This window comes from Nerophis lumbriciformis, linkage group LG16 (genome assembly GCF_033978685.3).
Source record: "Nerophis lumbriciformis linkage group LG16, RoL_Nlum_v2.1, whole genome shotgun sequence".
Lineage (NCBI taxonomy): Eukaryota > Metazoa > Chordata > Actinopteri > Syngnathiformes > Syngnathidae > Nerophis > Nerophis lumbriciformis.
In genome coordinates this window covers 30,872,162-30,900,141 of record NC_084563.2, presented here as the reverse complement: position 1 = coordinate 30,900,141, position 27,980 = coordinate 30,872,162, and the positions used below count along the sequence as shown (strand labels likewise).

Here is a 27,980-nt window from a genome sequence, read left to right as displayed (position 1 = left end):
CAGCTCCTCCCGGGGGATCCCGAGGCGTTCCCAGGCCAGCCGGGAGAGATAGTCTTCCCAGCGTGTCCTGGGTTTTCCCCGTGGCCTCCTACCGGTCGGACGTGCCCGAAACACCTTCTTAGGGAGGCGTTCGGGTGGCATCCTGACCAGATGCCCGAATCACCTCATCTGGCTCCCCTCGATGTGGAGGAGCAGCGGCTTTACTTTGAGCTCCCCCCGAATGACAGAGCTTCTCACCCTATCTCTAAGGGAGATATATATATATATATATATATATATATATATATATATATATATATATATATATATATATATATATATATATATATATATATGTGTAACACCAGATTATTCAGGGGGGCTTAAGAATATTTTAGGGGGGCTTGAGCCCCCCTAAAATAGGCCTAACAACGCCAATGGCTCCTGCCAAATGAATTGCACTGAGTGGAGCGGATCACCACTCCAAGATGGCGGCCCCGCGTCTCGTCAGCGCCAGTAGGCAGTAGCGTTCCATGCTGCGTACCCTTAGAAGATGTCTATGTGCGCGCCAACGAAGAAGAAGAAGGGCTTCCGTACATCTCGGAGGCGGAAGTGGTCGTGCGCGCGCTCCAGCTCCGCGAGAACGCGCGCGGACGGGAAGTGAAGACGGCGGAAGAAAGGACGCGAAAAACTTGGCAACTTGTGATAAATTCCACACAATGTTTGAAAGCAACGTGTGACGTTTTTCTGTATTAGTCCGCCCAAACGTTTGACGTCTTTATTTAACCCCCCCATGACCCCGGCGTACTGGCACTTTTCAAACAGACGTCGCCTTCCTTCAACTACCGCCACAAAGTCACGTTTTAGTGAGGCGTCGTGAACGCTTACTAAATATACTCGTTTTTTTTGTTTTTTTGTTTTTTTTTTGTATTTTTTATATATACCAGTGGAGGCTGAGTTTGTCGGTTAAAGCAACCGTCGAGAGAGGCTACATGTGGAAAGAGCGCCGCTAGCTTAGAAGAGCTCAAACCCAACATGTCGGCCCAGGCTCAGATGCGAGCCATGCTGGACCAGCTCATGGGGACCGGGAGAGACGGTGAGGACAACCGCCTGCGTGATGTTGACTTTAATCAGAAGACGACGCCGAACACTTTTAAATCGAGTTGCTCGCGTTAGCCCGCCTGCTAGCGCTAGCATTAGCCTGGATGCTAACCGTAGCTTCGCGCCGTCAAGCTAGCCCGACATGAGGCTCGCCAACAACCTGCTGTTTAAAAGACACATTACGTAATTTTGTATTTTAAACACATGTAATAATCTGAGCAGGCTTCTATAAAATAATTACACCTGTGTGATCGGTACTTTTAAAACCACGCAAGGGGGAAAAAACAACTATGGCCACATTATGCAACAGTTGAATGCAGCCTACAAATGTCAACAAATTGGTGGTTCTCACACTTTTTTTCACCTCAGAAAATATGACAAACATTAAAAAATGCAGTAGCTTAGTATGCCTGAATATACATTAAAACATAGCATAATATTCTTGGCAACTGTATCAATCAATCAATGTTGACTTATATAGCCCTTAATCACGAGTGTCTCAAAGGGCTGCACCAGTCACAAGACATCCCCAGCTCAGATCCCACATCAGGGCAAGGAAACACTCAACCCAATGGGACAATGAGAAACCTTGGAGGGGACCACACATGTGGGTCTAACATAATATTATGAGAGTCCAGTACGTAGTGGATATAACATAATAGTGTGAGAGTCCAGTCCATAGTGGATCTAACATAATAGTGTGAGAGTCCAGTCCATCGTGGATCTAACATAATAGTGTAAGAGTCCAGTCCATAGTAGATCACATAATAGTGTGATAGTCCAGTCCATAGTGGATCTAACATAATAGTGAGAGTCCAGTCCATATTGGATCTAACATAATAGTGAGAGTCCAGTCCATAGTGGATCTAACATAATAGTGTGAGAGTCCAGTCCATAGTGGAGCTAACATAATAGTATGAGAGTCCAGTCCATAGTGGATCTAACATAATAGTGTGAGAGTGCAGTCCATAGTGATTCTAACATAATATTGTGAGAGTCCAGTCCATAGTGGATCTAACATAATATTGTGAGAGTCCAGTCCATAGTGGATCTAACATAATATTGTGAGAGTCCAGTCCATAGTGGATCTAACATAGTAGTGTGAGAGTCCAGTCCATAGTGGATCTGACATAATATTGTGAGAGTCCAGTCCATAGTGGAGCTAACATAATATTGTGAGAGTCCAGTCCATAGTGGATCTAGGTAATAGTGTGAGAGTCCAGTCCATAGTGGATCTAACATAATATTGTGAGAGTCCAGTCCATAGTGGATCTAACATAATATTGTGAGAGTCCAGTCCATAGTGGATCTAACATAATATTGTGAATAAAAACACTCCTACAAACATCACACACGGTATGCTTTAGTAAGTAAGAATTGTTTTATATTATAAAACTTACAATTGTTGCTTGGAGTGATGAATGAAGAATCCGTAGGAGTAGAGACGCCATGGACGTCTAGAAGACGCAACAAGTTAGTTGGAGTAGCAGTAGATATTTGACTGCTTCTGTTAGCTACTTCTCTTTGTTTATAATGTATATTTTCTGCTGGATCTACTCTATTTTATGCTGCAGATGTTACATGTACTGTAATATTGTACATGGTAATTGGGATTTGTAATAGAATGTATATATTATATAAAAACATATATATACTGTATATATAATATGTAAATATTACATATTTTATATTGCAACTATGGTACATATTTAGTCTACTTTTGTTTTTGGCCTTTTTTTTGTGCCCGTGTGCATTACCCTTTCCATGTGTGGAAGTATTTCCCTTGTGGATCAATAAAGTTTGTCTAAGTCTTAACACTTCTACGTCCGGTTCAAAGGACTAAACAGAAGAAAATGCCTGCAGTGAGCAAACTCGTCCAGAAGGTGGCGCCATAGAAAAGGGAAGGGAATCTGACTGTTTCAGTGCATCTGATTGTGCTCCTGATAAGAGGGGTATTGACTTTTAGTCAGCTGGCGTCTCAAACTCCACTCGGACCTCAAACACACCACATGTTAATCTCCACCAACATATATTCAGCTGTACGTTACACCTGCTATTGTTACGACCCATCTTCATTTTCTCTGAACAGGTGACTCCATGAGACAGAGAATCAAATTCAGTGACGACCGGGTCTGCAAAAGTCACCTGCTGGATTCCTGCCCTCATGACATCCTGTCGGGCACTGTGAGTGTCCCCATACTCCATCATGTGTTGTACTGTTGCTTTGATTAGTTGCAGGTGCATTCAAGTACAGTTCGGCAGCCCACCTGTCAGATCTTTTACTCTATTTTTCATAACGCATGGGTGCTACTTTTCAATTGACCAAGTAGAGGGGATCTACCTCATTCATATATATCATATTTATTTATTTATGAAAGAGATGTTTTTGTGAACAAGTTAAAGGTGTTTAATGATAATACAAGCATGTTTAACCCATATACAGTCGTGGTCAAAAGTTTACATACGCTTGTAAAGAACATAATGTCATGGCTGATTTGAGTTTCCAATCATTTCTACAACTCTTATTTGTTTGTGATAGAGTGATTGGAGCACATACTTGTTGGTCACAAAAAACATTCATGAAGTTTGTTTCTTTTATGACTTTATTATGGGTCTACTGAAAATGTGAGCAAATCTGCTGGGTCAAAAGTATACATACAGCAACATACGTTTTCAATTTTGGTGATGTAGAAAAGTTACAATCAAATCAAATGAGCTTCATGGCATGGCCTCTTAACTTCATGTGAGTGATTATTAGAGATGTCCGATAATATCGGCAGTCCAATAAATGCTTAAAAATGTAATATCGGAAATTATCGGTATCGGTTTAAAAAAATTGATTACCGTATTTTCCGCACCATAAGGCGCCCTGGGTTAAAAGCCGCGCCTTCAATGAACGGCATATTTCAAAACTTTGTCCACCTATAAGCCGCCCGGTGTTGTAAGCCGCATCTAACTGCGCTAAAGGAATGTCAAAAAAACAGTCAGATAGGTCAGTCAAACTTTAATAATATATTAAAAACCAGCGTTCTAACAACTCTGTTCACTCCCAAAATGTACGCAAATGTGCAATCACAAACATACGTATATCAACATGGACAGAGCTGCGTGAAAAAAGCCACCCGGCCTCTTCGCGTAAACTTAAACTTACCTTAACCACTCGCTCATCTTTTCTTCATCCATCCCTTCGAGTTAGCTTTTATGATGACGCCGGCTGGAAAGGTCTCTTTTGGCAAGGTCTTCCTTTTGAATATCACCATGGGTGGAAGTTTCATTAGCATGGCAAGCTAGAACCACAGTGAAGGATGACTTCTCATTCCCTGTGGTGCGAATATTCACCGTACGTGCTCCCGTTCCACAGTGCGGTTCACAGGAATATCAGTTGCTGTGAAATAGTAATCCGTGTGCGGATGGAGAGATTGCGTCTTTTCATGAACCGGATCCTTGTCGCTTTGTAGGAGCCATTTTGTGGTCTTTACAGATGTAAACACACAAAGGAAATGAAACGTACGGTGATATCCGCGCGCTTTTTCTTCTTCTACGCGGGCGGGTGGTTGCTTACAGTAGAAGAAGAAGCGCTTCCTGTTCTATGGGGGCGGGTGCTTACCTTGGCGGTTGCTTGCGTAGAAGAAGAAGCGCTTCCTGTTCTACCGGGAAAAAAGATGGCGGCTGTTTACCGAAGTTGCGAGACCTAAACTTTATGAAAATGAATCTTAATATTTATCCATATATAAAGCGCACCGGGTTAAAAGCCGCACTGTCAGCTTTTGAGTAAATTTGTGGTTTTTAGGTGCGGCTAATAGTGCGGAAAATACGGTACTTTTAAAAACGCCGCTGCGTACACGGGCGTAGGGAGAAATACAGAGCACCAATAAACCTTAAAGGCACTGCCTTTGCGTGCCGGCCCAATCACATAATATCTACGGTTTTTCACACACACAAGTGAATGCACTTTATACTTGGTCAACAGCCATACAGGTCACACTGAGGGTGGCCGTATAAACAATGCGTCACACTGTGAACCCACACCAAACAAGAATGACAAACACATTTCGGGAGAACATCCGCACCGTAACACAACAGAACAAATACCCAGAACCCCTTGCAGACTAACTCTTCCGGGACGCTACAATATACACCCCCCGCCCCCACACACACACACTACAACCCCGCCCACCTCAACCTCCTCATGCTCTCTCAGGGAAAGCATGTCCAAAATTCCAAGCTGCTGTTTTGAAGCATGTTAAAAAAAAAATAATGCACTTTGTGACTTCTATAATAAATATGGCAGTGCCATGTTGGCACTTATTTCCATAACTTGAGTTGATTTTTTTTGGAAAACCTTGTTACATTGTTTAATGCATCCAGCGGGGCATCACAACAAAATGAGGCATAATAATGTGTAGGGCTGCAATTTACAACTAATTTGATAATCGATTAATCTGTCGATTATTACTTCGATTAATCGATTAATAATCGGATGAAAGAGACATACTACATTTCTATCCTTTCCAGTATTTTATTGGAAAAAAACAGCATACTGGCACCATACTTATTTTGATTGTTTCTCAGCTGTTTGTACATGTTGCAGTTTATAAATAAAGGTTTATAAAAGAAATAAAAAATAAAAAAAATGCCTCTGCGCATGCGCATAGTATAGATCCAACGAATCGATGACTAAATTACGGTAATCGCCAACTATTTTTATAATCGATTAGTTGTTGCAGCCCTAATAATGTGTTAATTCCACGACTGTATATATCAGTATCGGTTGATATCGGAATCGGTAATTAAGAGTTGGACAATATCGGATATCTGCAAAAAAGCCATTATCGGACATCTCTAGTGATTATGATTGACGACACCTGTTGACTTCTCTGAGCCCATTTAAATAGGGCTCATGTGATGCAGTCATTAGACTCGGTTACAAACGGGGCAATGGGAAAGTCAAAGGAACTCAGCACAGATCTGAAAAAACGAGTAATTGACTTGAACAAGTCAGGAAAGTCACTTGGAGCCATTTCAAAGCAGCTTAAGGTCCCAAGAGCAACTGTGCAGACAATTGTTTGTAAGTATATAGTGCATGGCATTTATTATGAGTCTACTGAAAATGTGAGCAAATGTGCTGGGTCAAAAGTATACGTACAGCAATGTTAATATTTGCTTACATGTCCCTTGGCAAGTTTACCTGCAATAAGGCACTTTTGGTAGCCATCCACAAGCTTCTGCTTGAATTTTTCACCACTCCTCTTGACAACATTGGTGCAGTTCAGTTAAATTTGAACCATCTGGACTGTTCTAGGCGCAAAGTGGCAAAAGCCAGCATCTGTGATGGTTTGGAGGTGTATTAGTGTCCCACGTGACAGCCAACGACTTGTTTTATAACTGGTTTCAGTATACTAAAATGTCCGATGTGCTCTTAGTCAATAACATGTATGCACAATGATTCAGAAACAAGTCGTGTGGTGTGTGTTGCTGTAAACCATGTTTGTTTATGCCCAGATCATTTGCTCTGTCCCCAATAGAGAATGGACCTGGGAGAGTGTGTGAAAGTCCACGACCTGGCCCTCAGAGCAGACTTTGAGATTGCCTCCAAGGAGCAGGAATTCTTCTTTGAGCTTGACGTGAGTCAGTAAGGGCACACTCACACCAGGCCAAACATATTTGGGCTTCGGCCTACTTCACACCCCAAGTCCGGCACGTTTTGGCGAGTGCGAGAATGCTCATTCGTGCCGGGGTAAGGGCCACTTCCCCCTCCTTTTGGCACGATAGGAATGATTCCAGACACAGATCGATCGATCACTGCTCAGTTTCAACATACAGCACAGGCCAAAAGTTTGGACACACATTCTCATTCAATGCATTTTCTTTATTTTCATGACTATCTACATTGTAAATTGTCACTGAAGGCATCAAAACTTAACAGAAAAAGGTGAAATAACTGAAAACATATTCCCGTTTCTTCAAAATAGCCACCCTCTGCTCTGAATACTGCTTTGCACACTCTTGGCATTCTCTTGATGAGCTTCAAGAGGTAGTCACCTAAAATGGTTTTCACTTCACAGGTGTGCTTGAAGCTCATGGAGAGAATGCCAAGAGTGTGCAAAGCAGTAATCAGAGCAAATGGTGGCTATTTTGAAGACATTTATTCTTTCTATTTTGAAGAAACTAAAATATAAGACATGTATACATGTGTACTTGACTTTTTTTTGTCAAGTACATAACTCCACATGTGTTCAGTCACAGTTTTGATGTGACAATCTACAATGTAAATAGTCATGAAAATTAAGAAAACACATTGAATGAGAAGGTGTGTCCAAACTTTTGTACTGTATGTGATCTGCTAATGCCATTTCATGCCTTCACTGCCGATCACAAAAACCGAACCCCTCTGGCTGATACATGCGTTTATTTTAGGTAACCCCGGCTGGCAGGCAGCGAGTAGTTAATTGTGTATATGCGATATGGCTGAAAACTGCCACGATAGAAGTGTTTTATGTCGGTCTGTATCATTTTAGATATATTTTATGACATACTGTATGGAAAATATAATGTAACTTTTCTCTTATTTTTATTTTTTTTAAATGTGACCTCCCTTTGATTATAATCCCCTCAGCTATTAAGGAAAGGAAATGTCAACACCAGCATGGAAAACAAACAATGTAAACAACATTGTAAAATCACATTGAACACTGGACAAAAAGCTCTTCAAGTGAAGGTGCAAAAATAAGGTTCGTGGAAGAAAGGCCTAACAAAGTGTACAAAATTTGCGAAAATGTAAACGTATAGAAACCTGAGAAGAAATATTTTCTGCTGGTTTAGCGCCAGGAAGTTGCGTGTGCGGTGTGGTCTTTGGTCTGACTACGGTCAGTTAAAAAAAAAATCCAAAAACTGCCATACATTCGAGGAGACTTTTCCTCTGCAGCATTTTCTCACTTCATGCAAAGAATCAAAGGCGAGACAACAGGATGGCACAACCAAACTTAATAGTTGAGACCATTACCTGATTGGCTGTTATCCCGGATTTACACTAAATCCAGAACGGCCGCGGGATGGCGCCGCTGTCTTGCAATACCCACCACCGTTGTTTTGCGGCTCCCTCGTGCAGCGAAATAGTCCTGACCTTTACGAGATCTCGCGGACCCGCACATAATCACGTGATCAAGGAAGTAGTAATAGAGCGAACCACAAAACCTGTAATATGAAGCAAATAAACTTGGTCGCGCCTGAATAAACCACTCTGTTTTTTGCACAAAGCAAAAATAATTAATTAATTTCAGATCCCCAGAATCAGCACAGTCTTAGCCCACAGGTGTCAAACTCAAGGCCCGTGGGCCAAATCTGACCCGCAACATCATTTTATCTGGCCCGCAAACACCTGGAAATGATGTGTCAATAAAGTACTTTATATTTTCTCACTAAATGTAATTGATTTTTTTTATTTTGACAGAAAAAAAAAATGTACTGCTTGAAATTGCATACCTGTTTAAACTTTAATAATATCCAATATCGCAACAAATATTACAGTATATTATCATACTTTTCAAACATTTTTTGTCTAAATAAGTTATTTATTCAATAATTAGTGTTTGCTTACAATTTCGTTGTACAATGACAATAAAGATATATTCTATTCTATCTATTCTATAAAAAATAAATACCTAAATATCTGCTTGACATATGATTTTACAGCAAACTACCCATCAAATTAATAAAAATGACAATACATTTTTCGGTGTTTTTTACAGCACATTACTGTAATTTGAAATAAACTAGCAGTTTTTTGTGTTGAAATTCTGTTGATTGAACTGTCAGTTTTGGACGTTGTTTTTAACGGTGTATTACTGTAAATGGAAAGACGGTACATTTGCTTTTACGGTAGAAAAACTGTCAGCTAAGTTGCCAGTATAAAAAAAGAACGTGTACTGTTTTACCATTAACAATATATTGTTGTAAAAACCAATGTTAATTTAATAGTACATTTCTGGCAACTAAGCTGCCATCTTTTTACCAAGCACCCCCCCTTGAGTAAATGTAAAGTTCTTACTGTATAATGGACAGTCTATTTAAAAATATATATATAATTAATTATGAAATCCAGAGGCAAATTCATACATTATTCACTGTTACAAGTGGCCCTCTGATGGCAGCCATAACTGCCATGTGGCCCTCAGTGAAAACCACTTTGACATCCCTGTCTTAGCCATTTGCGTCAACAAGATGAAATTAAGTCTGAACACCTTTGACAAGTTGAATTAGGCCTATTAGACCTTTCAACGTGAAAAAAACGATCCTCCTTGAAGACGGAATATTTTATTTAAAAAAATAAACCGTTCCAACACTAACAGATTTGAACTACCGTATTTTCCGCACTATAAGCCGCCCCGGGTTATTAGCCGCACCTTCAATGAATGGCATATTTCAAAACTTTGTCCACCTATAAGCCGCCCCGGACTATAAGCCGCGCCTACGCTGTGCTAAAGGGAATGTCAAAAAAACAGTCAGATAGGTCAGTCAAACTTTAATAATATATTAAAAACCAGCGTTCTAACAACTCTGTCCCAAAATGTATGCAAATGTGCAATCACAAACATAGTAAAATTCAAAATAGTGCAGAGCAATAGCAACATAATGTTGCTCGAACGTTAATGTCACAACACACAAAATAAACATAGCGCTCACTTTCTGAAGTTATTCTTCATTCGTAAATCCTTCGAATTCTTCGTCTTCAGTGTCCGAATTGAAAAGTTGGGCAAATGTGGGATCCAAAATGGCCGGTTCCGTCTCGTCGAAGTCATCGGAGTCAGTGTCACTGTTGTCCAGCAGTTCTGTGAATCCTGCCTTCCGGAAAGCTCGGACCACAGTTGTGACCGAAATATCTGCCCAGGCATTTACGATCCACTGGCAGATGTTGGCGTATGTCGTCCGGCGCTGTCTGCCTGTCTTAGTGAAGGTGTGTTCGCCTTCGGTCATCCATTGTTCCCACGCCGTTCGCAGTCGTGATTTGAATGCCCTGTTGACACCAATATCCAGCGGCTGGAGGTCTTTTGTCAATCCACCCGGAATGACGGCGAGTATTGAATTAAGCGCGTAAGCGTGTCTCTTAATGTGATGTTATGAGCTAGCAAATATAACAACTACACTACCCAGCATGCAACGATAGTGACGAGCATGCGCGGTAGCCCTGAGAAGCGTTGTTGTATGTGCTGGCAGTTAGAATGTGGTTATGAGCACGCTGTGAGTAAACGTTGAGAACTCAGTTAACACGCCTCGTCTGCATTATTTATAATTAGACAGACAACACACTTAATAGGAGCCATTTTGGGGTCTTTACATAAACACACAAATGGAAATGAAACGTCACATATCCCAGCATGCACCGCGCGCTTCTTCGTCATCCACTGTTCCCACGCAGTTAGCAGTCTAGCTTCGAATGCCCTGTTGACACCAATATGTAGCGGCTGGAGGTCTTTTGTCAATCCACCCGGAATGACGGCGAGTATTGAATTAAGCGCGTAAGCGTGTCTCTTAATGTGATGTTATGAGCTAGCAAATATAACAACTACACTACCCAGCATGCAACGATAGTGACGAGCATGCGCGGTAGCCCTTAGAAGCGTTGTTGTATGCTGGGAGTTAGAATGTGGTTATGAGCACGCTGTGAGTAAACGTTGAGAACTCAGTTAACACGCCTCGTCTGCATTATTTATAATTAGACAGACAACACACTTAATAGGAGCCATTTTGGGGTCTTTACATAAACACACAAATGGAAATGAAACGTCACATATCCCAGCATGCACCGCGCGCTTCTTCTACGGGGAAAAAAGATGGCGGCTGTTTACCGTAGTTGCGAGACCTAAACTTTATGAAAATTAATATTAATATTAACCCATATATAAGGCGAACCGGATTATAAGGCGCACTGTCAGCTTTTGAGAAAATTTGTGGTTTTTAGGTGCGCCTTATAGTGCGGAAAATACGGTAAATTGAACAGATTTGTTGCGACGTCCGGCAAAGATAGAAGCTCTGCGTGTATTCAGCGCTGGAATGCGGAACAGCAACGGCTTGTCGGTGATGTTCCACGGGCGGTGGAAACTGACACATTGCCTTATAAATATAATAATACAATTATTTATAAAAATACTAAAAACTAAAAGAGTCCACGGCCGATTTGGATCGAGTAGTAATTCAGGGTTAGCATGTCACGCCCTGCTGATCACTGATCACTTCCTGCTCTGTCTGCAAGAACATTTGCCTAACTGAGTCATTTTGCAACTAAGCAATGACAGCAGACACCTTGCACAAATTATCACAACTTCATAAATTATCAGAAGAAAAAACTATGTTCAAAATCCCAGATAATTTTTTCTCAATAACATTTTTCTTCGAGGAAAAAAGGTTATGTTAGTTTGCATTTCCACCGTACCTCAAAGTAATCATTAAAGGAGCAAAAGTAGACCTTTTACTTCCATCTCAATATAACAGAGGTGTCAAAGTGGTTTTCACTGAGGGCCACATCGCAGTTTTGTTTGGCCCCAAAGGGCAGCTTCTAACAGTGAACACTATAATTACACAATTTTTTAATGCATTTTATCACTTTTTTTTTAAAGCTAAAATGTCAAAAAAATATGGTAAGTTGCAATAATTTCACCTCAAAATGTAGTGTATATTACTGTAAATGAAAAAACATTACTGTTTTTATGGTTAAAAAAAAAGGAAGCTCAGTTGCCAGAAAATTACTGTAAAATGTACATTTGTTTTTTACTGTAAATAAAAAAAAAAGCAAATTCACAGTAAAATTTGTTTTTTACTGCAAATCAACAAGTGTAGATTTTTTGGTGTATTACTGTAAATGGCAAAGCGGCACCACAAATTATTACAGTAAAGAAGTACTGTTTTTTTCATTTAGAGAAAAATGCTGTAAAAACCACTGTAAATTTCACAATTTTACCATGAAATCTATTGCTACTTTTACATTGCACAATGTGATGGATAACATGTTTTGAAATCATTATTATTAGTATTTATTTATCATTTATTAGTTTATTTTATGTTTTCTTCGGTCAGTGGTCAACAAAATAAACAAACCGTTTTACGCGGCATAGCGGCATAGCTCGGTTGGTAGAGCGGCCGTGCCAGCAACTTGTGGGTTCCAGGTTCGATCCCCGCTTCCGCCATCCTAGTCACTGCCGTTGTGTCCTTGGGCAAGACACTTCACCCACCTGCTCCCAGTGCCACTCACACTGGTTTAAATGTAACTTAGATATTGGGTTACACAATGTAAAGCGCTTTGAGTCACTAGAGAAAAGCGCTATATAAATATATTCACTTCACTACATAAACAAACAGTTGTACATTCATAAATTGAAAATGTTGCGGACCGAAAGGGTTTAGGCTGAAGTTGAACACTTATTGCGCCTAACCCTATAAACAATGTCAAATACAAGATGAGCTTCCTAAAAATATGACATTTCCTTTGCACAACATATTATACACTTCTATTTAAAAAATAGTTTAAATGTTTTGATCATATATTTGCTTAATTAGACAATATTTAAGTTACCGGTAACATAATTTGCGATTACATGGAGTACTTTTTTTTTTTTTCTCCCAAAATAGAAAGAAAAAAAGAATACATTCATTAAGAAAAGTTACAGTACTTTATTGATATTATTTCCAGGCTTTCGAGGGCCTTGAGTTGACACCTGTGCGATATAATATTCTATTTGTTTTGCAGGCTACTGAACACCTTCAGTCTTTTATTGCTGACTGTGACCGCAGGACAGAGCTGGCCAAGAAGAGATTAGCAGAGACGCAGGAGGAGATAAGCGCAGAAGTGACGGCAAAGGTGACGATGGCGATGGCGGTCATTCTCTCATCGAGAACCCGTGTGACACGTAATCTCTTTGCTCCTTCCTGTGGCTTGTCGCTAGGCTGAACGTGTCCACGAGCTGAACGAGGAGATCGGGAAGCTGCTTGCCAGTGCCGAGCAGCTCGGAGGAGAGGGTAACGTAGACGAGGCCCAGCAGTTGCTGGAAAAAGTGGAGAAGACACGGACCATGAAGAAGGAAGCAGAGGTGAGAAGATGATGTTCGGGTGACCGTGTTTTCCGGACCATAGGGCGCACCAGATTATTAGGCGCACTGCTGAGTGGGTCTATGCAGGTCTATTTTCATACATAAGGCGCATTAAAGGGGTCATATTATTATGATTTTTTTTCTAAATGTAAAAGATTTCCTTGTGGTCTACATAACATGTGATGGTGGTTCTTTGGTCAAAATGTTGCATAGATGATGTTTTACACATCTTCAAGTCGCTTCAGGATGCATCGTTATGTGGTCTGTCTTATTTACGTGTCTCACCTTCGACAGCGTCTTCTCCCCGTCATCTTTGTTGTAGCGGTGTAGCGTGCAAGGACGGGAGTGGAAGAAGTGTCAAAAGATGGCGCTAACTGTTTTAATGACATTCACACTTCAATCAATAACGGAGCAGCAGCTCCTCCTCCGTGGCTCACTAGTGCAACAACAATGCCCGAAATGTGTCCCATGAAAAACCATCTGACTGGAACTCTCTAATAACTAAAGTTCCGTGGGTGAATAATGTAAACCCACTACAACGGTAGTTTTTAGTCTACAGACAGATATAAGTTAGAACTTTACGCTATTTTATATTAGAAATGTCCCATAACAAGAAGGTAGAGTCGGCACGGACTGCAATGGCGGACATGCGCACATTTTCAGGACTTATGCAGATCCCAAAAACAGATCAGCAGGTTCCAGAAAGTAAGAAAAGTTGGTTTTGCCTAATATTGCAAAACAAAACGTCAGATATAATGTCCGCTAATGGGTGCCCTTTTGCGGTCTTTATACACACTCCATAATAATACCCGTACTTCTGACTACGGTAGCCGACAATCCATCAAGCGGTGCGGCTTCCAAGTCGTACTAAAACATTTTGAAATAGTTCTGATTGCCTTGTGTAATGTTCTATATTCTCAATGGAACATTTAAAGTTTGGGTGTTTACTAGCGTCATATTGCAGTCTAAACGTATCTCTTATGTGTGACTGCCATCTAGTGGTCACACTTATCATTACACCATGTACCAAATAAAATTGCTTCAAGGTCGGTAAGCACAACCAGATCAACAATCCGTACATTAGGCACACCGGGTTATAAGGCCCACTGTCGATTGTTGAGAAATGAAAGGTTTTTAAGTGCGCCTTATAGTCCGAAAAATACGGTATGTTGGAACAGATAGTATGTGTTGGCCCTGTGATGAGGTGGCCACTTGTCCAGCATGTACCCCGCCTTCCGCCCGAATGCAGCTGAGATAGGCTCCAGCACCCCCCGCTACCCCAAAAGGGACAAGCGGTAGAAAATGGATGGATGGATGGAACAGATAGAGAGGCTTGGAAGGCCCTGTAGGGCTTCTTAACTCTAAGGTTCTTCTATTCACTTTTCTCCACAGGATATATACAGGAACTCCATGCCAGCCTCCAGTTTTCAGCAGCAAAAGCTGCGCGTGTGTGAGGTTTGCTCTGCCTACTTGGGTCTCCATGACAACGATCGGCGTCTGGCTGACCACTTCGGTGGCAAACTTCACCTCGGCTTCATCGAGATTCGCGAAAAACTTGAGAAGCTTCGAGTACGAGGCTTCACCGAGCACAATTTGTATTCTCATTCGAGAAGTTCAGGACGGCCGATTGATTGATTGGTTTTCCTTCGATGCAGAAAGCAGTCGACGAGAAACAAGAAAGACTGCGAACGAAACGCAGGGAGGAACGTGAGCGAGAGGACGAGCGGGAGCGGCAGTGGGAGATGGAGCGAGAACGGGACAGAGAGAAGGAGCGCGAGAGAGAGCGAGAGTGGGAACGAGAGAGGGAGCGCAAGAGGTAAGACATGAACATTGGGCCCTTTTCCACCAGAAGCGAACTTTTGGTTCCTGGAACTAAAGTCCCTGTAGCAGTGTGTGTTTCCACCGCTGTTCAGGTAGATACAAATCAGGCTGATGATGTATGGAGGAGTGGTTTACTATATTTCTACACTGATATCATGTAAATAAAAAGACAATATTAGCTCAAAGTTCTTTTACTAAAAAGTAAGTCAATTAAATACAAAACGATATGATTTAGATAATAAAGCGTACCGAATTGTTCATAAAAAGTCAGGCTTTTGTCTGCAATGTCCAACAGTCATAAAGTCGTCCTCTCAGTAAATGATGACTTCATGAAGGTCAGGCGGTTCCTTGTGGTCCATTTCAGCTGTAAATAATACTACGGTATATAAATTAATGTAGGGCTGGGCCATTATTACATTGTGATCGTTGATCGTGATTCATTTGACTTCGATCACATTGAGAACAGGAAGTGAACAAAAGTTTTAGCAACTGTTATGTAAAAGAAAAGGGGTAGGATTAAATAAGCTCTGCTTCTTCCTACTCCTTTTCGAACATGTTGAAAAGAGAAGTTGGAAATTGTGATGTATCATGTTGTATGCTTGCATGTTCGAAATAAACTCAAACGATGATCAGCTGGTAGCATATTTCCTTGATCAAACATGGCGGGTATGTCTGTTAGAAGTTTGCGCAGTAGGGAAGCAACGATGCTTGGTATAATCCTGCACGGAACAATCCGCCTTTATTGACCTGTGTGTGTGTTTTTGTGTACGTTTGCGTGTGTATGTGTCGGTGCTTGTGTTCGTTCCACAAAGATATATGAAACACTAGCATAGAAGTTGAAACACAACATACAATAGGAGCAACGACTTTAGTGATATTCTTTACTTGCACCATCTGCTGCAGTGCACCAGTAACTTTCCCTGAATGCGGGCTTGCAGGCACTCAGAACGTCTATGTGACTGTACTGTACTGTAAATGACAATATATAAATAATAAATGTCAGTGTTTATCTGTAAATAACAATATATCAATAATAAATGTCAGTGTTTATCTGTAAATAACAATATAAAAATATTAAATGTTAGTGTTTGTCTGTAAATAACAATTTATCAATAATAAATGTCAGTGTTTATCTGTAAATAACAATACTTCATAATAAATGTCAGTGTTTATCTGTAAATAACAATATATCAATAAATGTCAGTGTTTTCTGTAAATAATATATCAGTAATAAATGTCAGTGTTTTTCTGTAAATAACAATATATCAATAATAAATGTTAGTGTTTATCTGTAAATAACAATATATCAATAATAAGTGTCAGTGTTTATCTGTAAATAACAATATATCAATAATAAATGTCAGTGTTTATCTGTAAATAATATATCAATGATAAATGTCAGTGTTTATCTGTAAATAACAATATATCAATGATAAATGTCAGTGTTTATCTGTAAATAACAATATATGAATAATAAATGTCAGTGTTTATCTGTAAATAACAATATATGAATAATAAATGTTAGTGTTTATCTGTAATTAATATATAAAAAATAAATGTCAGTGTTTATCTGTAAATAATATATCAATAATAAATGTCAGTGTTTATCTGTAAATAACAATATATGAATAATAAATGTCAGTGTTTATCTGTAAATAACAGTATATGAATAATAAATGTCAGTGTTTATCTGTAAATAACAGTATATGAATAATAAATGTCAGTGTTTATCTGTAAATAACAATACAGGTAAAAGCCAGTAAATTAGAATATTTTGAAAAACTTGATTTATTTCAGTAATTGCATTCAAAAGGTGTAACTTGTACATTATATTTATTCATTGCACACAGACTGATGCATTCAAATGTTTATTTCATTTAATTTTGATGATTTGAAGTGGCAACAAATGAAAATCCAAAATTCCGTGTGTCACAAAATTAGAATATTACTTAAGGCTAATACAAAAAAGGGATTTTTAGAAATGTTGGCCAACTGAAAAGTATGAAAATGAAAAATATGAGCATATACAATACTCAATACTTGGTTGGAGCTCCTTTTGCCTCAATTACTGCGTTAATGCGGCGTGGCATGGAGTCGAAGAGTTTCTGGCACTGCGCAGGTGTTATGAGAGCCCAGGTTGCTCTGATAGTGGCCTTCAACTCTTCTGCGTTTTTGGGTCTGGCATTCTGCATCTTCCTTTTCACAATACCCCACAGATTTTCTATGGGGCTAAGGTCAGGGGAGTTGGCGGGCCAATTTAGAACAGAAATACCATGGTCCGTAAACCAGGCACGGGTAGATTTTGCGCTGTGTGCAGGCGCCAAGTCCTGTTGGAACTTGAAATCTCCATCTCCATAGAGCAGGTCAGCAGCAGGAAGCATGAAGTGCTCTAAAACTTGCTGGTAGACGGCTGCGTTGACCCTGGATCTCAGGAAACAGAGTGGACCGACACCAGCAGATGACATGGCACCCCAAACCATCACTGATGGTGGAAACTTTACACTAGACTTCAGGCAACGTGGATCCTGTGCCTCTCCTGTCTTCCTCCAGACTCTGGGACCTTGATTTCCAAAGGAAATGCAAAATTTGCATGGTTGGGTGATGGTTTGGGGTGCCATGTCATCTGCTGGTGTCGGTCCACTCTGTTTCCTGAGATCCAGGGTCAACGCAGCCGTCTACCAGCAAGTTTTAGAGCACTTCATGCTTCCTGCTGCTGACCTGCTCTATGGAGATGGAGATTTCAAGTTCCAACAGGACTTGGCGCCTGCACACAGCGCAAAATCTACCCGTGCCTGGTTTACGGACCATGGTATTTCTGTTCTAAATTGGCCCGCCAACTCCCCTGACCTTAGCCCCATAGAAAATCTGTGGGGTATTGTGAAAAGGAAGATGCAGAATGCCAGACCCAAAAACGCAGAAGAGTTGAAGGCCACTATCAGAGCAACCTGGGCTCTCATAACACCTGAGCAGTGCCAGAAACTCATCGACTCCATGCCACGCCGCATTAACGCAGTAATTGAGGCAAAAGGAGCTCCAACCAAGTATTGAGTATTGTACATGCTCATATTTTTCATTTTCATACTTTTCAGTTGGCCAACATTTCTAAAAATCCCTTTTTTGTATTAGCCTTAAGTAATATTCTAATTTTGTGACACATGGAATTTTGGATTTTCATTTGTTGCCACTTCAAATCATCAAAATTAAATGAAATAAACATTTGAATGCATCAGTCTGTGTGCAATGAATAAATATAATGTACAAGTTACACCTTTTGAATGCAATTACTGAAATAAATCAAGTTTTTCAAAATATTCTAATTTACTGGCTTTTACCTGTATATGAATAATAAATGTCAGTGTTTATCTGTAAATAACAATATATGAATAATAAATGTTAGTGTTTATCTGTAAATAACAATATATCAATAATAAATGTTAGTGTTTATCTGTAAATAACAATATATCAATAATAAATGTCAGTGTTTATCTGTAAATAACAATGTATCAATAATAAATGTCAGTGTTTATCTGTAAATAACAATATATGAATAATAAATGTCAGTGTTTATCTGTAAATAACAATATATGAATTATAAATGTCTGTTTATCTGTAAATAACAATATATCAATAATAAATGTCAGTGTTTATCTGTAAATAACAATATATAAATGTCAGTGTTCATCTGTAAATAACATATCAATAATAAATATCAGTGTTTCTCTGTAAATAACAATATGTAAATAATAAATGTCAGTGTTCATCTGTAAATAACATATCAATAATAAATGTCAGTTTCTCTGTAAATAACAATATGTAAATAATGTCTGTTTATCTGTAAATAACAATATATCAATGATAAATGTCAGTGTTTATCTGTAAATAACAATATATCAATGATAAATGTCAGTGTTTATCTGTAAATAACAATATATGAATAATAAATGTCAGTGTTTATCTGTAAATAACAATATATGAATAATAAATGTTAGTGTTTATCTGTAATTAATATATCAAAAATAAATGTCAGTGTTTATCTGTAAATAATATATCAATAATAAATGTCAGTGTTTATCTGTAAATAACAATATATCAATAATAAATGTCAGTGTTTATCTGTAAATAACAGTATATGAATAATAAATGTCAGTGTTTATCTGTAAATAACAATATATGAATAATAAATGTCAGTGTTTATCTGTAAATAACAATATATCAATAATAAATGTTAGTGTTTATCTGTAAATAACAATATATCAATAATAAATGTCAGTGTTTATCTGTAAATAACAATGTATCAATAATAAATGTCAGTGTTTATCTGTAAATAACCATATATCAATAATAAATGTCAGTGTTTATCTGTAAATAACAATATATCAATAATAAATGTCAGTGTTTATCTGTAAACAACAATATATCAATAATAAATGTCAGTGTTTATCTGTAAATAACAATATATGAATTATAAATGTCTGCGTTTATCTGTAAATAACAATATCCATCCATCCATCTTCTTCCGCTTATCCGAGGTCGGGTCGCGGGGGCAGCAGCTTAAGCAGGGAAGCCCAGACTTCCCTCTCCCCAGCCACTTCGTCCAGCTCTTCCTGTGGGACCCCGAGGCGTTCCCAGGCCAGCCAGGAGACATAGTCTTCCCAACGTGTCCTGGGTCTTCCCCGCGGCCTCCTACCGGTGGGACGTGCCCTAAACACCTCCCTAGGGAGGCGTTCGGGTGGCATCCTGACCAGATGCCCGAACTACCTCATCTGGCTCCTCTCGATGTGGAGGAGCAGCGGCTTTACTTTGAGCTCCTCCCGGATGGCAGAGCTTCTCACCCTATCTCTAAGGGAGAGCCCCGCCACCCGGCGGAGGAAACTCATTTCGGCCGCTTGTACCCGTGATCTTGTCCTTTCGGTCATAACCCAAAGCTCATGACCATAGGTGAGGATGGGAACGTAGATCGACCGGTAAATTGAGAGCTTTGCCTTCCGGCTCAGCTCCTTCTTCACCACAACGGATCGATACAGCGTCCGCATTACTGAAGACGCCGCACCGATCCGCCTGTCGATCTCACGATCCACTCTTCCCCCACTCGTGAACAAGACTCCGAGGTACTTGAACTCCTCCACTTGGGGAAAGATCTCCTCCCCAACCCGGAGATGGCACTCCACCCTTTTCCGGGCGAGAACCATGGACTCGGACTTGGAGGTGCTGATTCTCATCCCAGTCGCTTCACACTCAGCTGCGAACCGATCCAGTGAGAGCTGAAGATCCTGGCCAGATGAAGCCATCAGGACCACATCATCTGCAAAAAGCAGAGACCTAATCCTGCAGCCACCAAACCAGATCCCCTCAACGCCTTGACTGCGCCTAGAAATTCTGTCCATAAAAGTTATGAACAGAATCGGTGACAAAGGGCAGCCTTGGCGGAGTCCAACCCTCACTGGAAACGTGTCCGACTTACTACCGGCAATGCGGACCAAGCTTTGGCACTGATCATACAGGGAGCGGACTGCCACAATCAGACAGTCCGATACCCCGTACTCTCTGAGCACTCCCCACAGGACTTCCCGAGGGACACGGTCGAATGCCTTCTCCAAGTCCACAAAACACATGTAGACTGGTTGGGCAAACTCCCATGCACCCTCAAGGACCCTGCCGAGAGTATAGAGCTGGTCCACAGTTCCACGACCAGGACGAAAACCACACTGTTCCTCCTGAATCCGAGGTTCGACTATCCGGCGTAGCCTCCTCTCCAGTACACCTGAATAGACCTTACCGGGAAGGCTGAGGAGTGTGATCCCACGATAGTTAGAACACACCCTCCGGTTCCCCTTCTTAAAGAGAGGAACCACCACCCCGGTCTGCCAATCCAGAGGTACCGCCCCCGATGTCCACGCGATGCTGCAGAGTCTTGTCAACCAAGACAGCCCCACAGCATCCAGAGCCTTAAGGAACTCCGGGCGGATCTCATCTACCCCCGGGGCCTTGCCACCGAGGAGCTTTTTAACTACCGTATTTTCCGCACCATTAGCCGCACCTAAAAACCACAAATTTACTCAAAAGCTGACAGTGCGGCTTTTAACCCGGTGCGCTTTATATATGGATAAATATTAAGATTCATTTTCATAAAGTTTCGATCTCGCAACTTAGGTAAACAGCCGCCATCTTTTTTCCCGGTAGAACAGGAAGCGCTTCTTCTTCTACGCAAGCAACCGCCAAGGTAAGCACCCGCCCCCATAGAACAGGAAGCGCTTCTTCTTCTACTGTAAGCAACCACCCGCCCCCGGAAGAAGAAGAAAAAACGCGCGGATATCACCGTACGTTTCATTTCCTGTTTACATCTGTAAAGACCACAAAATGGCTCCTACTAAGCGACAAGGATCCGGTTCATGAAAAGACGCAATCTCTCCATCCGCACACGGATTACTACCGTATTTCACAGCAACTGATATTCCTGTGAACCGCACTGTGGAACGGGAGCACGTACGGTGAATATTCGCACCACAGGGAATGAGAAGTCATCCTTCACTGTGGTTCTAGCTTGCCATGCTAACTTCCACCCATGGTGATATTCAAAAGGAAGACCTTGCCAAAAGAGACCTTTCCAGCCGGCGTCATCATAAAAGCTAACTCGAAGGGATGGATGAAGAAAAGATGAGCGAGTGGTTAAGGTAAGTTTAAGTTTACGCGAAGAGGCCGGGTGGCTTTTTTCACGCAGCTCTGTCCATGTTGATATACGTATGTTTGTGATTGCACATTTGCGTACATTTTGGGAGTGAACAGAGTTGTTAGAACGCTGGTTTTTAATATATTATTAAAGTTTGACTGACCTATCTGACTGTTTTTTTGACATTCCTTTAGCGCAGTTAGATGCGGCTTACAACACGGGGCGGCTTATTGGTGGACAAAGTTTTGAAATATGCCGTTCATTGAAGGCGCTGCTTTTAACCCAGGGCGCCTTATGATGCGGAAAATACGGTACCTCAGCAACCTCAGCCCCAGAAATAGGAGAGCCCACCACAGATTCCCCAGGCACTGCTTCCTCATAGGAAGACGTGTTGGTGGGATTGAGGAGGTCTTCGAAGTATTCCCTCCACCGATCGACAACATCCGCAGTCGAGGTCAGCAGAACACCATCCTCACCATACACGGTGTTGATAGTGCACTGCTTCCCCTTCCTGAGGCGGCGGATGGTGGACCAGAATTGCTTCGAAGCCGTCCGGAAGTCGTTTTCCATGGCCTCACCGAACTCCTCCCATGTCCGAGTTTTTGCCTCTGCGACCGCTGAAGCCGCTCACCGCTTGGCCTGTCGGTACTTGTCCGCTGCCTCAGGAGTCCTATGAGCCAAAAGAACCCGATAGGACTCTTTCTTCAGCTTGACGGCATCCCTCACCGCCGGTGTCCACCAACGGGTTCTAGGATTACCGCCACGACAAGCACCAACTACCTTGCGGCCACAGCTCCAATCAGCCAATAACAATATATCAATAATAAATGTCAGTGTTTATCTGTAAATAACAATATATAAATATAAATGTCAGTGTTCATCTGTAAATAACATATCAATAATAAATGTCAGTGTTTCTCTGTAAATAACAATATGTAAATAATAAATGTCAGTGTTCATCTGTAAATAACATATCAATAATAAATGTCAGTGTTTCTCTGTAAATAACAATATGTAAATAATAAATGTCTTGTTTATCTGTAAATAACAATATGTAAATAATAAATGTCAGTCTCACGCCGACAACACAAACACATCGGCTTTAGCGTTACTTTGTTAGCATTAGGTTACTAACTACACAAATGACTTCTTTTACAACATGTAATAAAGTAAATAGTTAATATTTGATGTTATTTACCTTTGTTCCACTCGTGTGCTGCCTCCTTTATTTCATTTATAAGTCAGAGTAGTAAGCAGCTGAGGTTGTTGCTTCGAGTCTGGCTTCATACTCCTCCGTAAATACGTTTAAAAGAGTCGTCCACTTCTCGTAGCTTCGCGTATCAAAATGAAGTTTGTCAAAATAATAAACATTAAACTGCATATAATTCAAGGACTACGGCTGAGTAGAAACACTGCAAGATAGTTCCACTGATCAGCGTTCTTCGGCACAAAGATGCCCCGCTAAAGTTCCTTCCGTTCTTTCTCTCCGTTGTCAAGTTTGTTGTCATAGAAATACACAAAAAAATAAATACCGCATTTTTCGGAGTATAAGTCGCACCGGAGTATAAGTCACACCTGCCGAAAATGCATAATAAAAAAGGAAAAAAACATGTCGCACTATGAAAAAAACTGCGACTTATCCGAAAAATACGGTAAGTCGTCCTCGCATACTCCGCAATGGCGGTCGTGTGGTTTAAAGGAAGTTTTAGGAACGCCCCCCAACAGTGTTCGACAGCACAGGCTGCCCCCGAAAATGTTCAGGGTAACTTGGAAAAGTCCCATCTGGCTCGGAGGAACTCTGAAAGGTTCCTGAAGAACTAAATCTACCTGGGTAGTCTTTGGTGGAAACTTTATTTTAGTTCCTGCGGTGGAAAAGGGCCTATTGGCATTACTGAACTGTAGCTTCTACCAGATACAATCATCTAATCCAATGATCTTCTTGCTTGTGTTCAGGTCAAGATCCAGGAGCGCAGACCGATACAAGTATACTTGCTACCGTCCACATTTCCTAAGTCAACCTTGTAGCACAGCGTCTGATCTCTTCTTCTCTCCATTGCACTCAGGGACGGAGGCGGTTCGTCCTCCCACCGTTCAAGACGCCACCGCTCCTCTCGGCCCAGAGAGGAAGGAGGGGACCGCGACCGAGACCGAGAGAGGAGGCATCGACACAAAGACCGACACCGCTCGCACTCTCACTCGCACAGGCACAGAAGAAAAAGGTTGGACGCCCCTTCAAACATCTTCCCTGACTGTCCTCTTCATGTCCGCACTACACTCGTACCACAAAGCCTTTCATTTGGCCCGCCAAACAATGACGCAATACAGTCCGTGCAGGAGATAGGAAACATGCGCAATGGCGCTTGCGTTCTGACTGAGAGAACCAAGGCACAACTCCCAGTCCATTGAATGTACACCATTATTATTGTTTTTAGCATACTGTATATATTTGTGTTAAACCCATAGTTTTATTACAAAACCAGTGAAGTTGGCACGTTGTGTAAATAAAAACAGAATACAATGATTTGCAAATCCTTTTCAACTTATATTCGATTGAATAGACTGCAAAGACAAGATATTTTATGTTCACACTGAGAAACCTCATTTTTTTATGCAAATAATCATTAACATAGAATTTAATTGCAGCAACACATTGCAAAAAAGTTGTCACAGGGGCATTTTTACCACTGTGTTACATGGCCTTTCCTTTTAACAACACTCAGTAAAGGTTTGGGAACTGAGGAGACACATTTTTGAAGTGGAATTATTTCCCATTCTTGCTTGACGTACAGTTTAAGTTGTTCAACAGTCTCCCTTCTCATATTTTAGCCTTCATATTGCACCACAAATTTTCAATGTCTGGACTACAGGCAGGCCAGTCGAGTACCCGCACTCTTTTACTATGAAGCCACGCTGTTGTAGCGCGTGGCTTGGCATTGTTTTGCTGAAATAAGCAGGGGCGTCCATGATAACATTGCTTGGATGGCAACATATGTTGCTCCAAAAGCTTTCAGCATTAATGGTGCCTTCACAGATGTGTAAGTTGCCCATGTCTTGGGCACTAATACACCCCCATACCATCACACATGCTGGCTTTTACACTTTGCATCAGTCCATCTACGATGAGCAAAAGCCCAGCAAAGCCGGCAGCGTTTCCGGGTGTTGTTGATAAATGGCTTTCGCTTTGCATAGTAGAGTTTTAACTTGCACTTACAGATGTAGCGACCAATTGTGGTTCGTGACAGTGTTTTTCTGAAGTGTTCCTGAGCCCATGTGGTGATATCCTTTACACACTGATGTCGCTTTTTGATGCAGTACCACCTGAGGGATCGAAGGTCTGTAATATGGCTTAAATGCAGTGATTTCTCCAGATTCTCTGAACCTTTTGATGATATTACGGAGCGTAGATGGTGAAATCCCTAAATTCCTTGCAATAGCTGGTTGAGAATGTTGTTCTTAAACTATTTGCTCAGGCATTTGTTGACAAAGTGGTGACCCTCGCCCCGTCCTTGTTTGTGAATGACTGAGCATTTCATGGAAGCTGCTTTTGTACCCAATCATGGCACCCACCTGTTCCTAATTAGCATGTTCACCTGTGGGATGTTCCAAATAAGTGTTTTGATGAGCATTCCTCAACTTTCTCACTCTTTTTGCCACTTGTGCCAACTTTTTTGAAACATGTTGCAGGCATCAAATTCCAAATGAGCTAATATTTGCAAAAAATAAAGTTTACCAGTGTGAACATGAAATATCTTGTCTTTGCAGTCTATTCAATTGAATATAAGTTGGAAAGGATTTGCAAATCATTGTATTCTCTTTTTATTTACCATTTACACAACGTGACAACTTCACTGCTTTTGTATAATAATACTGAGGAAACAGAATTAAATATTCCAAAGTTAGAGAACTTCAGTTATGGCAGTCTATCTCAAATAGGGGGCCGGGGGGGTGCACTGAGTCATGGCGACACCTTTTCCATGGTGTGAATGTGAGTGTGAATGTTGTCTGTCTATCTGTGTTGGCCCTGCGATGAGGTGGCGACTTGTCCAGGGTGTACCCCGCCTTCCGCCCGATTGTAGCTGAGATAGGCTCCAGCGCCCCCCGCGACCCCGAAGGGAATAAGCGGTAGAAAATGGATGGATGGATGGACAACATGTGAGTTAGTCGCTCAATGAGCTGAGATAAGAAAATAAAGCAAATATGCCGTTTACCCACACTTAAGGCCTGATCTACTAATGGTTTGCGTGTACTAAAACACGTGCAAAGCTGACCGACTAAACGTGTGCAGAGTGTATTGCGTCTGTGAGCAGAATAAGGCATGCAGTCCATTTTGTGTCTGTTCTTCATTGATGTGCAGAATGTCATCAAAAGGCCGATCAACACTGGGATGAGAAAATGCTAGCATATTATAGAGCACACGCAATGTGATTTATCAACACCGTTTTGCGTGCACTATTTTGCGTTCTGTTCAGCACGTCCGAAAATAATGTGCAAACTGACCAGTTCCTCACACGGCTGCCAAGACAGACGGACAGAATCATTCGTCCTACATGTGTCAACATATTTGAACTGTCAGAAATACAAAATATCACTATTATAACTAATTTTATGTACAAAAAAAAAAGGAAAATGTTATAGTTGCATGCTGGTTGAATTAAGGAGCTGACTAAAATTAATTCAATTGATGTGTTTTGTTGTCTTTTAGTGTTTTTAACTATTTGTTCTGTTTTTTTAAAATAGAATATAGATATCATTAACTAGGGGAGTCAAAAAAAAATTGATTTTCAGATTAATTAGAGCAACAAATGTGTCTGAGGGCCGGTATATCAGATTTTTAGGACCACTAATACTAAACTTCCCAATAATGTCTGATTGAATGCTAAAAACTTGTATGACAGACCGCCTGAAAAAACGGAACGGAACCTTTTTTTTTTTTACTGAATGACACCCAGAATGTACATGAAAATAAAGAATGTGGGATTCACAATATTAATAACTGACTGATAAAACACTGAATATTGACAACATATGAACGTCACACCCCCTCACCATCCACATATTTTACGTTCAAGCGAAACGCAACTAAAATGCAACACACACAGCGGAATATGAACGCAAAGGGTAAAAAAAAACAAACACTTTAGTTACCGTAGTAACTAATTAGATTACCATAGTAACAAATATATTGTGCAAAAGCGCAGATTCCAACCATTGAAATACTTTGTATAGTTCAAAACTAAGGTTATTTGAAAACATAACTGCATATCATAATGGCAGCTACAGTTCCATCTTAAAGATCTAAAACAATTATTTGGGGATGTCCGGCGGGCCAGATTGAAAAGCTTAGCGTGCCTTAATTTGTCCAGGTCTGGATAACATGAATTGCCAGTAAATGAGTGTCTCCATTGTGACACGCAAAATTCTCATTCTGCACCGCTTTTTTTTAATCGTACACGCAGTTTTATGGTGTTCGGATCTCAGTAAATCATGTCCACGGTCTTCTTTGCGGTGACACCCCTTGCTCTCCAGCGTCTCTTGCATGGCTGAGAAACCGGTCCCTTGCCGCTTGTCTTTTAGGTCCTCCCGAGACCGGTCCTCGAACACCCGCGACCTGGAGCCCTCGCAGCCGCAGCCACAGGAGCGAAGCCAGGAGGGCGCTGCCGAGGAATGGCCCGACAGAAGGGCGGAGAACAGAGACTGGGAAGACCGGGAGAGGTCCACCTCCCCAGAGATGGCCAAACAGGGGGACTGGGAGAGGTCCGTGTCCCTGGAGCGGGACCGACATTCCAGCTCTGAGGAGCGGGAGTCGGGGGAGATCTGAGGAGGACAGAAAGGAACATCTCTCGATTGTCCGCCCATTGTTTTGTCCTGGAGCGATGGAGACGTGAGTCTATGTTCACGTGCTTGTGTATATCAGCAGGGTGAATGGGCTAAAAGTTAACTTTTATATGACAGAGTGGTGTGCAGACGTACTTTTTTTTTATGCCTTTAGCAGTTCTTTTGACAGTGAGGTGTGGTCGGCAGCGTCATAGTCCCAACACAAACGTTCATTAGGAATCTTGTGCTTCAGTAAATAACCACTGTGGTAAGGTTTGATCTGGGATGGGAACGATTGCAGACTCTTCTATTTGTATTGTTTGTTGCCATAACTCTTGCATTTGGTCAATCTGGCACAAACACCATGACTTTGCCTGTAATTCAAGACAACTGCCACAAGTATATGACATGAACACGTTTACCTTGCTGCCATCAACTTATTCAAATGGTTCCCGCTTCGATTGATATGCAATGTTAGACTTGTTTGCTGCCCCTTTTTAATAAAACGAGTGTACCAA

General features: G+C 41.1%; 1 protein-coding gene across 2 annotated transcripts; it reads left to right on the top strand.

Annotated features, from left to right (window-relative positions):
- The first annotated feature begins 955 nt into the window (after positions 1-955).
- LOC133617174 (putative RNA-binding protein Luc7-like 1) lies at positions 956-27,980 on the top strand. Of its 2 annotated transcripts, none has more exons than XM_061976976.1 (10): positions 956-1,075; positions 3,170-3,264; positions 6,606-6,704; positions 12,821-12,931; positions 13,017-13,160; positions 14,553-14,729; positions 14,816-14,976; positions 23,602-23,631; positions 23,712-23,867; positions 27,223-27,980. In XM_061976976.1, exons 1-10 carry the CDS (start codon positions 1,015-1,017, stop codon positions 27,464-27,466), a joined length of 1,278 nt encoding a protein of 425 aa, XP_061832960.1. In that variant the 5' UTR covers positions 956-1,014; the 3' UTR covers positions 27,467-27,980. The 2 variants fall into 2 exon arrangements, with proteins under 2 accessions (XP_061832960.1, XP_061832959.1); XM_061976975.1 differs by having other exon boundaries at positions 27,175-27,980.

What these genes read in the sequence shown, in the direction of transcription:
- LOC133617174 (XM_061976975.1), top strand. Translation starts at nt 1,015, where the DNA reads ATGTCGGCCCAGGCTCAGATGCGAGCCATGCTGGACCAGCTCATGGGG. An exon ending in CCATGAAGAAGGAAGCAGAG is followed by an intron (nt 13,161 to 14,552) that starts GTGAGAAGATGA and finishes TTTTCTCCACAG; the next exon opens with GATATATACAGGAACTCCAT. An exon ending in AGGAGCGCAGACCGATACAA is followed by an intron (nt 23,632 to 23,711) that starts GTATACTTGCTA and finishes CATTGCACTCAG; the next exon opens with GGACGGAGGCGGTTCGTCCT.